Here is a 15,301-nt window from a genome sequence, read left to right as displayed (position 1 = left end):
GGCACGACACTTTTTTTTTTCGCAGTGGGAACGTGACGAGACAAATAAGCAGAAAAAAAAACACCCGGCCCCGCGACTGAAGCGTGCGAGAAAAACGTTTTAGAAGGCGAGAAAGAAGTTCACATGCGCGTTTCACCAACGTTAGCAAAAAAAAATTAGCAAAGCAGCCCTTTGGGCACCACTCGGACGAAGCCAACTGTTTGGTTCCTTTTTCGTTCCAGTGGATGGAGCTGATCTCGCCAACTAGCTGCTAGACAGAAGAATAGAGATTTGTCATGATTCACCGTTTCTGGGTACACCTACACCGTAGTGAACGACAGCTAAGGGAAGAAACGTCGGGGCATTCTGGGGAGGTGTGTGGGGCGAGTGTCTGAGAGGGATATGTTGGTCCTAGTTTACGCGCCTATCTGTATATGTGTATCTCTATCTGTTTATATATATATATAGTTATACGTCTAGATATATGGATACATATAGAGAGAGATGTATGCTTGTATGTGCATGCGGGTGGGTGGCTTCATTCAGCCTTTGATATTCCCGCTTCCCTTTCTCCGACCTTTTTGTTTGCTGGCTGAAGGTGTGTGCTGTTGTTGCGCGCATTTTTTTTTGCGTTCTGGTGCTTCTTTGGCCTTCTCAAGATCCGTCAAATCCCAAAGTGCACGACCGCGGCTCTGTGATCGTTGGAGGGAGGGAGAAGGGGACGGGTGCAACAGGGAAAAAAAAAGACGAGCAAAAAGATACACAAGCGAGCACGAGTGAGTGAGCAAGGCAGGAATAGATTCCGGAGGGGGGGAGTGGCGTTATGGTCTTTGTGCTTTCGGTTTTTAGGTAATCTACCCGTAAAAGTGGCAGCGGAGCGAAGATAATGGCAAAAAAAAAAGACATATGGATGTTGTTGCGTTTTGATGTGGGTAGCCGAATCACAGGGTCTATTATGGGGTGATGGCCAGCCGGTGATTAATGCACGGATGTGTTGATGTGCGCGAGTATGTATATGTGTGTGCGTGCGTGCATCGGCGTGAGAGGGGGAGAAAAAGGACGAGATGTCAGAAGTCGGGTTGGAAAGGCGAACGAAAAATGTTTTTCCACAGAGCAAGACGCAGAAGGCGGGCAATGGCTAAGGGGTATGGCAGGAGCAGTCGCCCACACACGGACATGACTTGATCGTGAAGGAGGGAGAAATGGAAGCCGGGGAATTGCATTATTGGAGTGCTGCACGAGCACAACAGGTGTTTCTGCAACTGCATCCCGCTGCTCACTTCACACCGGTGGCAAGAGCGCAAAAAAAAAAATAGAGGAGTAGCCTGCTTTGGCCACTGCCGCTCTCTCCTTCCCTACAAGAGAGAGTCTCCTATTGACACGTGCGCCACCTCGCCAGCGTCGCTTAATACCTGACCGACTTTTTGGGGGGAGGGACGTTTTCGTTTTTTTTTGTTTGTTTGTTTCTCCTGCGGATTTACTCTTCGACCTATGTTTGGTGTGGGCATTCTTCCTGGCATTCCTTCGTAAGCAAAAACACCGCCACCGAGCCCCCCCTCCCAAAAAAAAAACGGCGAAAACGAGAACGAAACCCACAGTCGTGGCCGAAAAAGAGGGGAGAAAACAATAACACCAAATAATAATAACACTTCGAGACAAACATAATTACGTGCAAACGCAGATGCACATAACCGCACACGCACACGTACACACAGGAATGATCAGAGCGAAAACAAAATGAAAAAAGGAAAGGGAGGCTTACTGCCAGCACTATCACCGCTTTTTTTTCACTTTAGAAGGAAAAGTATATATAGCTTACCAGCAAGCAGCACACACACACACGCGCACAGAGGCGCTCTGACAACCAAAATACCTGTGAACCACACAAACACAGACAGTGCAAGGGTACAGAGAGTCTATTATACGAGAGCTACGAGCAATCGGTGCGACCCAAAGCCCTCCATCTACGAGCACATATACCTACATATACTTGCCGTCCCCACCCTCTTAGTCAACGTCATCTACCTTACCGTCACAGTGTTGCTCTTTGTGTGTGTGTGTGTGTGTGTGGAGTCTTGCGCATCCTTTTTTGTTTTTCGTTGCACTTTCGGCCTGGAGGTGGGACTTGTGATGCACTACGCAAGCTTGTCATGACCTTTGCTATCTCCTCCCCATTCTTTCCGAATGGCGCACAATCGGAGGGGAAAAGCAAAGGAGCAGCGGCGAAGAAAAAGGCCCGAGTGAAGGCCGCAAAACGAGAGGCGAAAGGGCCGAGACACCCCCTTCAACGTCTTCTCGAGGGTTGTAAGGTGTGTATGTGCGCGTGTTGATCACTCCACGATTTCACACCGGCGACGGTGTGAAGCGCAACAAGCGACCGTGAAAACTGGCCATGTAAGACTGCGCCTTCCTAACAACTCGCCACGGCACATTCTCAGACACAACCGCACACGCAGCACACTCCTTTTATCCGTCTTTCGCTTTTGGTCATACAGCAGAAGCTGGCCTTCCAGGCCTCTCATCAAGCAATGATGCTTTTCACACACAAGCACGCGCGCACGAACAACAACAACAACAAAAGAATCGACCACGAGCAAAAGAGGCGCCGGGGAGAAACAAGAGAAAGGAGAAAGAGTCCCGAGGGGCCGCAAGATCGTTGAACGCAACAACCGCAAAGCGAGCGAAACAGAAAAAAATGCAAGCGAGGTGGCGCATGCAGGCATCGTTTGCCGTTCACAGGACGAGCAGAGCTGCGCCAACAGAAAATGAGAGAGAGAGAGGGAGGGGGGAGATAAGAAAGCACTGTGCGTCTGCCGGGATGACGCGAACAAGAAGACGAGTGCGATCGAAATCGAGAGGAAAGGAGAGACAAATGCAATACGCAGTCTTTCCAACAAAAGGAGGAAAGGGTCAACACAAAGCACGGGGGATGGGCAGCGTTGGCGATGGCGGCGGCGGCGGTTGCGGTGGCGTCGGTGAGGAGACTCCAGAATTCAGCAAAGAAGGGGAGACAGACCGCAAGCAACAGAGTCAACGCACCCATGAAGCGGAAGAGAGCAATCAGAGCAACACGAACACACTCACGCGCGCATGCACACAAGCGATAAAGCCAAGGAGAGACACACACGCTCACGTATTATGCTCACATCAAAAGGAGGCGCGCGAGAAGGTCCAATAAGCCAGAGATGATGGAGAATTGTTAAGGTGACGCAGAGCAAACAAAAATAAAACGTACGCGAACAAACCATAGAAGCCAGAAGGCGGAAGAAGCCAAACCGAGGCCCCAAGCGAGAGAGGCCGGTGACGAGCGATCAAGAGATAAGACCCACCAACGAAAAGTGGCGGACAAGCTAAATGAAAAATAGGGAAGCAAGCGAAGAGGGGGCGGTATCGCAGAGCAGCTACATGACAACACAAACAAGATCAAAGACATCAACGCACCAAAGATGCAGACTGGCAGACAGTAGAAAGCAGCGACAAGATCAAACGTCTGTGGGGCAAGCAAAGGATAATATGCTCTGAAAGAAAAAATAAAATACCTGGATGGGAGAGATCGGAAAGCGTCGAGGAGGATGAGAGAGGGGCGCGACCGGTACAAGCAGCCGTGGGCAACCGAAGAAAGCATCCAACAAAAAAAAATAAACACATGGAGAACGGAGAGTAACACAAGAGAAGAACCGGCAAAAAAAAGAAAACAGTCAATAAGACATCGAAGAAACGCATGTGTGTCTTCTTTCTTTCGTTTCGAGTCGCACCCCTCCCCTTCGCCCTCGGTCCGCTGAAAGCAGCGACGAAGGGAATAAGCGGAGCAGCAACCAGCCAACCAACCAAAAGCGACTGCGTCGAATTAAGAGGCACGCACAAAAAAAAAATGCACACGCACAAGTATAAGGAAAGAAGCGCCGACATAAACACACATACGCATGCCCCAAGTAAATCAGAAGCATACAAATACAGCACAAAAAAAAGGAGGTGGTCCGAAAAGGCCTCCAGTAGCAAGGAGGGGTGCGCATGTCGCTGGTGTGCGCGAGTGCCTCTGCAGTAGTTCAGAAGAGAGAGAACGCGCAGCAGGTGGATGCAGCGAGGCGGAGCAACGAAAACTGAGAGCAACCCCGGCAAGATGGATGCTGTTAACGCCAACAGCCTTCGAAATCTGGAAAGTACACGGCAAAGGGAGCGTATCAGCTGACTCCGGAAAAGGAGAAGAAAAAGCAGTCCAGCACGTGTTAGGCACATGGAATCGGGGAACAAAGAGCGAGCGCTATGAGGCATCTCGACGGCGGCCCAAGAGAACAAAAAAGGGGGTCAAGGCATCTTCTTCTAGCACACTCCACGTCTTAAACAAAATGCGAAGGGCTTCGAACTGAAAGAGATAAAGTGCAGCAAAGACACTTACACGCGCACGCGTGCATACGGCCCTGGAAGGGAAAGGGAGAAGAGAAACGACGCACGAGATCAGCACTGACGAGAAAGAGGACAACATGTTAAAGGGAATATTTAGAAAAACAAGTGCTGACAAAAGGAAGGAGGAGAGCGATAGACCTCGCTTGTGTAGTGCGACTGAGTATGCGCTCGTGCGCATGGCCATCAGCTTCTCGAGGATAGGCGGAGGGAGCGGAGGAGACCAGAGCGGCGTGGAGATGAATGATCGGGCCATACCGGCGCAGAACGAATCAGACGAGAGAGAGAGACCAAGAAGGAAGCAAAGCAGCACCCGCACAGACGAGCACTGCAACTGGTGTGCGTTGAAGCACGCGCACAACGCACGCAAGGAAAACGAGCAAACGAGAAAGCAACAACTTAACCACAAAGACATGTTTGTACGCTCCAGTTGAGCATAAAAGCAGAGGCGGCGCACGCACAGAAACATATAATATATATATATATATGTACATTTTATAGAGAGAGGGAGGGGGAGAGAGAGAACGCACACCAAATTCGAGCAAGCTCGAATCGCTTCCTGGCACTGGGGCACAACACAAAGGAGAGAAAACAGGCACATGTGAAACAAAAATGATTTCTTCATTCCGTATGCACATATACCGTGCGTGTGTGTGGCGAGCAAGGTGAGCGGTAAGTGGTGTGTGGTGGGTGGAGTGGAAAAAGAAGGACCTCATCTGATGTGCGAACGCTCGAAAGGAAATGGGCGTAAGAGGTAGGGACTGCACTGGCTCATCTTCAGCTTTACCGAACAAGGACACGACAAGGACTGAAGCACGAGGGGTAGATCGCGGTACTTGGGTGCGAGAAGACTAGAGAAACGCGCCGGAAAAAGAGGGGGAAGGTAGAGAACGGTCAGATGAGAAGGAAAAGAATATGGCAGCAATCCCTGAATCTACCGATTCTTGCACAGCAGCGGGGCAGTTTGTACAAGACGTGAAGAAGGACGACTGCAACGCACTCTTGCACGCAAGCAACAAAAAACGAGAAATACACGAGTAACGCCTATAGAGGGTGTCCTTTCCTGACTGGTGGTCGGTGGGTGCTTTCGGTGCGTCGTATGTCTTTCCTCACATCTTCTTCCCTACTTTCCTTTTCCTTGGTGAAGAGGTCGTCCTGCCACATCCTCACAAAGGCTCTCGCATGCGCGCGGCACAGACAGACAGGAACGCTGCTGAACCCCGGCAAACGCGGAGATGCGCGTGCGTGCGCTCGATGGGGAAGACCTAACACGGAAACGAGAACTGTAAAGGCAATGAGGGTGGAGCACAGGGGTGGAAAAAGTGAAACGGAGAACGAGTCGCTGAAGTAAAGCGACTGGGCGAACGCTACGAAAAGAACAAAGACAAGGTGTCTCTCATATGAGTCCATGTAGGACCGTGGCTGGTGCGCATGTCGAAGTGCAGTGCGCTCATGTCTTTTTTTTTGTGTGTTTTTCTTCTTTGACTGCGTCTCTTTTTGTTTTTATTTTCGCGGGAGTGGCCGCCTGCAAGTGCATGGCTGCTGTTGCTGTCGTCGCAAGCGCAAGAGCACAAGCACACTGATCCGCGCACTTGGATGCCGTACCCACATTTCATGGAGAAAAGCACAGACAAAACAAAAAGCCTATGAGAGACCTGATGAGATAGTGAGGGAGACGGAAAGCACATAGAAGGAAGGAGGACAACAAAAAGGGAAAGGATTAAGAGGAGGAAAAAAAAAGAGGACGAGGATGCCGGAGACGAACCCCACACGTGAGGAGGATCGACAGTCATCACAAGTGAAAGACACACAGCGAACGAACGCACACAGACAAAAAAAAAAAGACAGACACCCGAAACAGAAAAAGGCAACGAGCGAAAGCGCATGCACACGACAAAGTCAAGCAAAAGAAGAACAAAAAAGAGAGGGAAGGCAGAGAACGCGCGCGTGCTCACCTAACCCTGTGCACACGCGAATGGGCCAGGAGTACGGAAGGGGGAGCACCAGGGTCGAGCACAAGCACGTCTGTATGCATAGAACAGCAAAAAAAAAGAAGCATAAAGCACATGTATCCATTGGAAAGAACGCAAAGCCGAATACAGCAACGCATGACGGGGACTAGACACAGAGTGCGGGGCGTAGGCCATGGGAAGCTACAGACGCCGGGAAAGAAGAGCTTCACGCAGAAGAGGCAGTGGAGGCTAACAAGGAGAAGAGCATATCCGGGTTCGACAGGTACGCTCGGGCCTCGTCGAAGCATAGAGCACAACACAAAAGTAAGTGAATGAGCGCACCATACAAAGACTAATGCAAAAAAAGACAAACACAGGCTAAAACATCCCGAGTGCAAGCATGCACAGCACAAGAAATACCGCCTTAGTGAAGCCACTGCTGAGCAAAGACGTCAGATGATCGCGAGACGAGGGAGATCACTGAAAAGCGAATAAAGCGCGAAAAGGGGAGACGACGCCGAGCCTACAACAGCCGAGAACGAAAAGAGACAAAAACACCAAAAACGAGTAAGATGGACTGGCGAATGCAACGAGAACAAGCCCATTCGTGGGGGGTCAGCATGCGCCTGGGCGGACAACACAACAGAAAACAGCGCTGCAGAAAGAACCCGAAAACGCAGCCCACACAGAGATACGAGCACACACAATCGGAGTCCCCACAAGCACAGACAGGTTCACAAAGCACCCACGCACACCACGTCCTTGCCGCGCAAATCGTCCCTCTACCGTCATCCTGGCACTCTGTCACGGGCAAGTCGGCAAATATATCATTCAACCACAGCTCACACGCCCCCCTGTCGCACTGCCGCCACATCCGCGTCGACCAGGACGAGCAGTTCTGCCGTCGAAATCGGGCCATGCGTCCCATCGGCTTCTCTTGCCCTCCCCCACACGCATGCCGCGCCACCCGGCGGCACACGCGCATGGGTGGACCGCATGCCCTGATCCAAGCAGGGCCGCCTTCAGGGTCCCGCTCGTGGGCGGAGGCCGTGGCGTCTGCCGTGCGGGTAGAAGGGGGTGGCGATCAAGGGGGCATGCCGGGCGAGCGCAGCAAGGAAGTCGGCCACACGCAGGCCAGGGCCCTCCGAGACCTTGCACGCCCTGCCTGCATGCCATGCCTCTCCCTCGGTCGCCACAAGCCGCGGCATGCCGTAATGTGGCGTGGGGACTCGCCTCATGCGCGTCTGGAGGACTCGCTGGTGCCATTCGAGGGTGCTCCCGTCATGCTTCCGGCATCTGCGCCTCATCAGCGCAGGCCCGGCCGGACGTAGAGGTCACCGCACGCTCCGCACACATGCGCCGAGTAGGGGGGCGGCGGCTGATTCGTATATTGGGTCTCCTCGCGCCTTGTTCGCCCATCGCTCCTGCTCTGCTCACGTGCGCATGCCTTGTCTGGGTGTGATACGCCATGCCGGCTGTGCTTGGCAGCACCTGCGCACAGTGCTCGCATTCCTGCGCCCTCGGTGCCTGTTTCAGGACGACGCTGCTGCCTGGGGGTGGGGGAGAGGGCGTGGCTGGCCCGCTTGACCACACGTGCCGTCCCACAGGTGGGGCGCCGCTATGCGTGTGTGGCAAGGCAGCAGGGGGCATCCCGCTCTCTGCTGAGCCCACAGGCCTTTCGCAGGCGTGGGTGTGTGGAGAGGAAGGGGGCCCGCGGAGAAGCATGCGCCAGCGCAGCAGTAGGCAGCACACCATCCGCACCCCATGCCGCCACTGCCAGTCACCCGCCGTTGCAGGGATCCGCGGCGCGGGCAGGCGCCGGTACGGGACTGAGCGAGCATGGTCTCCCGTCGCCTCGTGCAGCGCGGCTTCGCGGGATGTCGGCCTGACGCCTGAGACCGATGACCGAGTCCGTGGCAAGAGCCACACTTGTCTGCCTGTGCCTTGGCCGATCCGGGTGTCCTCGCACCAGGGTCGCGCCCCAGCTCCGTTGCTTCGCACTCAGCGCCATCGCTGCAGACGAGGCGCGGCCGCAGCGTCTTGTCGCTGCATCTATGGGTGCTATACCGTGGCGCATCGCGGGCGCTCCTGGCTGGATGTCTATGTGCGCCGCGCCATCTCTTCCCAGCGAGCAACGGAGCTTCGCAAAGCGGGCGAGTCGCCGCCTGCATGCCGCTCGTTTTTCTTCGTCCGGGGAGTGCGCCCGCAGCCCGTGAGGGAGTGGACGCTTAGAAGCGCAGGCAACCACCCTGCATGAAAGAGGCGCGTGTGTGCGTGCGGAGCGCAGTAGGGTTCCATGTCTGCATGCCCCCGTGTGAGAGCTGCCCCGGTAGGGAAACGCAAAAGAGCGAGCAAAGATGAAGGAGGGGGGCCGCGGATGTCTTCAGACAGCGACCACCGCGGCCACCGAGCTCACGGTGTGGAAGGGAAGGGAGGACAAAGACGGTAATGGAAACAACAACGAGAGAAAAAAGGAGAAAAGGAAGAGCAAAAAAGGGGGAGAGGGTGGCGACGAAACACACGACGAGGAAGGAGCCGGAGAAACGAAAAAGCCTTAAAGGCCGTATTAACGAAAGATGTCAAGCGGAAGATACATTACCGAGAGACGGGCAGACAGAGAGAAAGAGGCGAGGGAAAGACAGCAACGACTGGGCAGCGAGGGGCCTGCACATGAGAGCCAAAAACGAAGTATCAAGTGCATGAAGGTACTCTGAAAAGAAAATGACGGCGCTTTACCTGCGGCAAAGAAGGGCACGGGTTGGGATGCAAGTATAAAGCGCGAAAGAGTGCCGGTGTAGGAAAACCATGTCATCCCTTGCGCTGTGGCAGGCTGACGCAGTCGTCTGCGCTGCATGCATACAAGCATACACTCACCTACGGGTGCTGTCGGCTCCGCCGGTCTCACCTCCCCTCGCACTCTTCCTCCCGCCCCCAGCAACCTACTATAAAGGTCATCCCACCACTGGTGTCGTGTTTGCTAAAAAGTCACGCCGTTGCTCTTGCTTACGTCTGTTGCAGATAAGAGCGAAAAAGTGGTCAAATGAACGCACCTCAGCAGCGAGCTGCATGTTGAGGCCCGCCTTCTGCTGCGGGTGTTGGCAATGAACGCCCCCTCCGATCCTCCACTCTCACTGTCGAAGGCTCCACGGAGCTTATATGTGGATTGTGGCGGTATCAGCAGAAAAGTTTGGTGCTTTCAGAGGAGTACGGATTGTTGTAGTATCGCATCCGCCCCGATGAAGGAGTACCTGTGCTGGTGAGCTTCGTGCCAGCCTGATCAGCTGACAGCGTCGAGTTCGAGATGGGCGACGTGGGCGGTGTGGTGCTAGGGGCGGAGGCTTCGTTGCAGCTGATGGAGAGCATACTTCCTTTTCGTACTGCCGTCGGTGGTGAAGCCGCCGGTGCTAGGACGCTGCAACTCGCACTCATCGAGGGCATGGATGGCGGGGAGCCGCTCATGTTGAGGCGTTCATTTTGCCGCTTTGCGTTGTGCACGTGTGTCCGCACAGCACGGCGCCACGACTCGGACGGACCCATGCGCACCGTCGGCGACTCCGTGCTGTGCGCCGCACCGCTGATAGGCGTGGTGCCACTGCCAAAGTTGTTGCTGGGTAGGGTAGAGTTCATGTCGGAAGTACTCCCGCTGCTCGCAACGGGCAGCCTTGTAGCCGACTGAGGAGCTGCATTCGTTGGAACACCTATCGGCACGAAAGCGCCGGGCACGGGGCGGTTTGTCGCAACAGCGCCCGGTGCAGTCATGCTCGTTGGAGAGGTGCGATGGAGCCCAGTGCTCTGCTGCGGGCTGCCATGGGCACTGGAGAATGTCATTGACGGGGTGGAGCCCGGGCGAAGCGGCCCTGGTGGTGGGGCTGAGCCAGCGGCTGGCGGAGAACAGCTCGCCTCCATGCCTTTTCGGGTAGGCTGCGTCGATGCCACAAGGCTGCTGCTCTGATTGGGGTCATCGCCGGTGGTCTCGCACCACGGGCCGCTGGCCGGCACCTGCGGAGACCCACCATTAGACGCAGCTGTGGCGGTCGTGAATTTTGCGTCGCTCGGGCTACTACTGAAATACAAGAAACTGCCGCTTGGGCAACCGCCCGCACCGCCAGCGCCCGCCATCCCATCAGGCAAATTCTGGCCGCTTAGCTTCGAGGGGGCCGAGAGGCCACCATGAGCGGCGGCAGCGTTGACGTCAAAGGACAGGGAGGCGGCCTGGCGATAAGAGTGCGCCGGCATCGGCGCGGCAACCGACGAGGAGTGAGGACTAACACGGCCCTCCCTATCACCTACGTAAGTCGGCATTGGATAATGATGCCGACCCGGTGAGCCTCCCACGATGTTCGACGCCAGCGGAGTCACAGAAGCCGGAGTGCCACCGCCAGAGACGCTCATCTGCAGCCGTTGCGGCGTGCCTTGGTAGCTGCCCGTGGATGCCTCGCGAGGATCTGGCGGCGCGTACGCAGCGGTGCCATCGAAAACGGGCATGCTGTACGATGACGGGGATGCTTCAAAGCTATAAGTTTCACACATGCCCTGCTGAGAGGCAGTCGGGTGCTGCTGTTGCTGCAGGTGCTGATGATGTTGCGAGGCCGCAGCAATGTCGAACGGTGAGCTGGACATGCCAGGCGTCATGGGCGACGTACGCACAGCCGGGAGCCCGATCGGGCCTGCTAACGATACAATCGGCCCAGTCGCCTCCGCGTTCTTCAAGAACCGTCGCCGCTGGCTACTCTCCGCCAGCTTAATCATGATGGGGATGCCGTTGCACGACGCGAACGGCTTCGTGTTGTGCACCTCCCGCGCCGCCCGCTCCGCCGCGCCCTCCTCGGTGTAGATCACAAACGCAATCAGCCGCACCATCGCCTCATCCTGCACCGGCGACGTGTCCTTGTGCAGCGTCACCTGGCGCACACTGCCGTACGCCCCAAACAGCTCCTCCAAATCCTCGATGGAGCAGTCGAGGGGAATGTTGCGCACAAACAGCTTCATGATCTTCTTGCGGGCTTCACCGGCGGGGGTACCGTCGTGCTGCTTTCGCGCCCATTGAACCACCAGCGGTTTCGACTCATGCACGCACACAGGGTTCGTGCGGTCACTGAAGGCCTCCAGCGCGCGGCACGCATCCATGTGTTCTGAATAGCGCACAAAGGCGGTGCCCAGGCCTGCACCTGTGTGAATGTCACGCATCACAGCACAACTCACCACCTCGCCAAACGGGTCGAACAAGGTGTGCAAGGCAGCCTCTGTCATGTGGGGGCCAATGTTGTAGAGTATCAAGTTCGTGCTGCTGTGCTCCGTCGGCGTCACGGGAGTTGGTACGGGCGACGTCGATATTAGGCCCGGGTATTCGCTCATCGAGAAGTTCGTGTTGCCTGGCGTGGTGGCAGACGACGGTGGCGTCGACGGTGTGTCAAGCACGCCGGAGAGGGGGGTCACAAAGTTCATGGCCATTGCCGCACAGGCCGTCGTGCCAGGGGGTCCTGGCATCAGCACCGGCTCGCCAAGACGCTCCACCGAGAGAGTCGGCATCGGGCGAGAGCCCGCCATACCACCAGCGGCGCCGAAGTTAGTCGGGGAACGGCCACGGATGGCGTCCGTGCGGAGCTGCTGCTGCGTGTACTGGCGCGGAGCCAGCTCCTTGGCAGGCACCATCATTGAGGACTGCACCACATCTGCCGATTGCACGTAGCCTACCGACAGGCCTGGAAAACCTGCGTGGGCCCCGCCTCCTCCCGCAGGTATGTGCACAGACATCGGTGACTGGCTCGATGTGGGTACCGCCATTCCGGGCGAATGGCGCAGCTTTGTTGCGCTCATTGGTGGGGTGCCCGGCGAGGAGGAGGATCGCCTACGCGGATGCGATTGCTGCTGCTGCTGCTCCACATCGATGGGAATAGGCGAAGCCGTCACAATCGAATGCATGTGGTGTGTCTGCATGGTGAGAGAGAATGAGAGAGGAGGGTGAAAATAAAAAGGGCACACGAAAGGAGAAAAAAAGTGCGCGCACACAAGCACTGCACCACGAAAAGACCTACGCTCAGGGGACACCGATAACAAGAAAAAGGAGGTGCAGCGTGGCTGCGGAATACCGAGAGAGAATGGAAAGCGAAAAAGGCCAGAGCGAAGTCAAAAAAAAAAAAGAGTACAAGCAGGGTAGACAGATAAGAGAAGTGGAAGGACGTAAGAGCAAAACAGTAAAAAAAGGCAAAAATAAAGCACACCAAGGGCTACTCGGCAGTAGAAGAATCAACAAGGGAGAGGAGGTGGTCCTGAGGTGGTTGTTTATTGGTTTGTTTGTTTTTGCTGCTTTTGATAACGTCTGCGTGAGAACCTTTTTTGTTTCGCCTATCCGTTGTCTTTCTTGCGTGCCGGTCTGGTTGGTGTGCGTTGTCAGTCGGGCGTGTCAAAAATGGGGAAATGGGTGGCGAAAGGAGGCGGCGAAGCAAGAGACAAGCGATGGAGAATATCCTCCAACAAAGCACGCAAACCAAAATTGAAAAAAAAAATAGAAAAAGAGGGATGGGCAAGAGTGAGCACTCAATACAGGACAGATACTCACGAAGAAAGTGAAACAGCGGCCAAGCAAGGAGAAAAAAAGTACTGTGGCTGTAATATGAATAGATAGATAGGAAAATGAAAACTAGAGAGAGAAGGGCAGAGCAGACACGATAAAATATATAAGAGGCAGAGAAGATAAAATGCGGCGCGGCACACGAATAGGAGGAGAGGAGAGAAAATATAAAAGAAAACCAAGGCCAAGTGATACTGTTGCAAGTTCTTTTTTTTTCTTGACGTCTTTCAGTGCCGTATGCACGTGTGTGTGTGTGTGTGTGTGTGTGTGTGTGTGTAGGGGGGAAGAAGGGGGAAGGGTATGCGTGCTGTCAATCTCTTCACCACTATGTGCGGGGTTTTCTTTTGTGCTTACTTGTGTTTTTTCTTTTTTTGTGTGTCTTTACGTATTGTTTCGCCCGTTCTTCGCCTGTTGCTGGAGTCCCTCGTCCACCTCGAAGACTTCTTTGAAACGCGAACCAAAGAAAGAGATACGCAGCACGGGCACTCTCGTAAAGACAAGCAAAAAGAAAGCACACTTTTTTTTCGCGGCGTCTCACGATGCTCCACTGATATGGGGCAGGAAAGAGTCGAGGATATTGGGCTCTGCCGGATCAGCAAACGGGAGGAGAGAAGAGGTGGAGATAATGAGAAGGAGTCGAAAGAACGACAAAGGAAAGGAAATTCGAAAACGGTGAAAAAAAAGTTTTCATACCAACGGAACCGCTGAGTGAAAACCCGTTGACAAGAAAACAGAAACTGCTTCCGATTCTTCTGCTTTCGTTTCCCCCTGTGACTTTGCTGTCCCTTCCAGCACAGTCTTTCTTTGCGTGTAGCTGTCGTTGAAAGAGGACCGCTGCGGCGCCGCTGTGGCCTCTCCTCTTCCGCCACCGTGGGGGCACAACGGTTTAGCGACACGCAACCCCACCCCTGAAAACAGAAAATCCAACAAAGGAGCAACAGGATAGGCAGTCAGCAAGCGAATGCAAATAGACGGGCTAGGTGACGAGGCGGTGGGGCTGCAGAGAAAAGGAGCGGAGAACGTGCGAGAGAAATGCGTGTACAGGAAGAAGTCGGCTTGTGGGGTAGGTGGTGGTAGCAATCCCTGCTTGGTGAATGCTTGTTTGCTTTCCAAATCGGTGCGCAGAAATGTCTCGCGCAGGGGGGGGGGGGTCTCTGTTTCGAGAACAACAACACAATACATATATATATATATATATATGTAACAAACGAGGTGGTGAGAGAGTGGATGCAGTGGGGTCAGAGGTGAGCGAGCCCAATACCAAATCGGGGAAAAACGACCTAAAGAAAAGAGAGGTAGATCGGTGCCAAAAAAACACCCGACGTAGAACGAACGAAAAAAGGGGGGCAATGACAACAAGAAGGTACGTGTGGGTTAAGGCAAAGGAGGAAGAAGGGGGCAGGAATGGAACCAAAACACAACTAAACAGCTGAAGAAAAAGGGAGACACACACCAAACAAAAAACAAACGAAAAACACGCACACGGAATCAGAAAATATAAGAGAGAGGGGCGGAACTGCGGAATGAGAAAGTTGTGTGCAAAACGAGCAGCGGCGGCACGGGGGGGAGGGGCGAAAAGCGCAAACAAGTGGGGAAAAGGGGGAGAAATCAAGAACGGGGGGAGAGTACGAGATATACACAAAATGGAACAAAGACGAGGGGAAAAACGCCAACGCCGGGTAACACGGTGGCGAAAACACAAACTTAAAGAAGAGCGAGGAGGAGGAGGAAAGGCTCTCCACCACACTGCCCTATAAAAAGAGCGTGAGATTGACAGAGGGCTCGTACACACTTTGAGCCCAACAGAGGCGCAATCACAAGCGACAGAGGTAGAACAGCAACAGACAGCAACGCTTGTGATGCGAGCCGAATCCGAAAAAAAAAAAAACAGAAAAGGAGACACAAGAACGACACAAGTACAGCAACCAGAGATCGGCCAACAAGTAATCCAAAAAGAAAAAAATACCGCGAATTCAAGAAGTAGGGAAACAAAGAGACGTAGAAAGGAGAAACAAACGAGGAATAAAACGAGAGCGCAGCTCACAGCGGAAAAAAGACGACAACGAAAGGGGCGCAAAACTATATATATATACAAGCAAGTACAAGTACGGCTGAGCAAGAAATAGACGCACACCCATGCACACACCCAAGCACAGAACGTTATCGCACAAACTCGCAACGCGCATGCGAGTCGAGTTTCAAACCAAAAAAGCAAAAGGCTGGCCAAAAAAAAGGACGGGAGAGGGAAGAGCACACAAATCTGGAAAGCGCAACGTAATGTTAACTTTCCTTTCGCGATGGTTGTGCTCCCACACGAAAACACACAGCTTCTTCTTGTCGCTTGGCGTTTCTCAGCTCTTAACCGAGTTCCTTCTTCCGGTTGTTTCTTTTTTGGCTT

General features: G+C 54.1%; 1 protein-coding gene across 1 annotated transcript; it reads right to left on the bottom strand.

Annotated features, from left to right (window-relative positions):
* Nucleotides 1-9,506: 9,506 nt before the first annotated feature.
* Nucleotides 9,507-12,269, bottom strand: LINJ_29_1460 (putative RNA binding protein; the record flags this gene model as incomplete). Its single annotated transcript, XM_001466627.1, has 1 exon — nucleotides 9,507-12,269. The coding sequence occupies one exon, from the start codon at nucleotides 12,267-12,269 to the stop codon at nucleotides 9,507-9,509; it is 2,763 nt and encodes a 920-aa protein (XP_001466664.1).
* Nucleotides 12,270-15,301: the final 3,032 nt, after the last annotated feature.

The sequence above is a fragment of the Leishmania infantum genome, chromosome 29, assembly GCF_000002875.2.
Source record: "Leishmania infantum JPCM5 genome chromosome 29".
Taxonomy (NCBI): Eukaryota; Euglenozoa; class Kinetoplastea; order Trypanosomatida; family Trypanosomatidae; genus Leishmania; species Leishmania infantum.
This window is presented reverse-complemented; position numbering and strand designations above follow the sequence as displayed.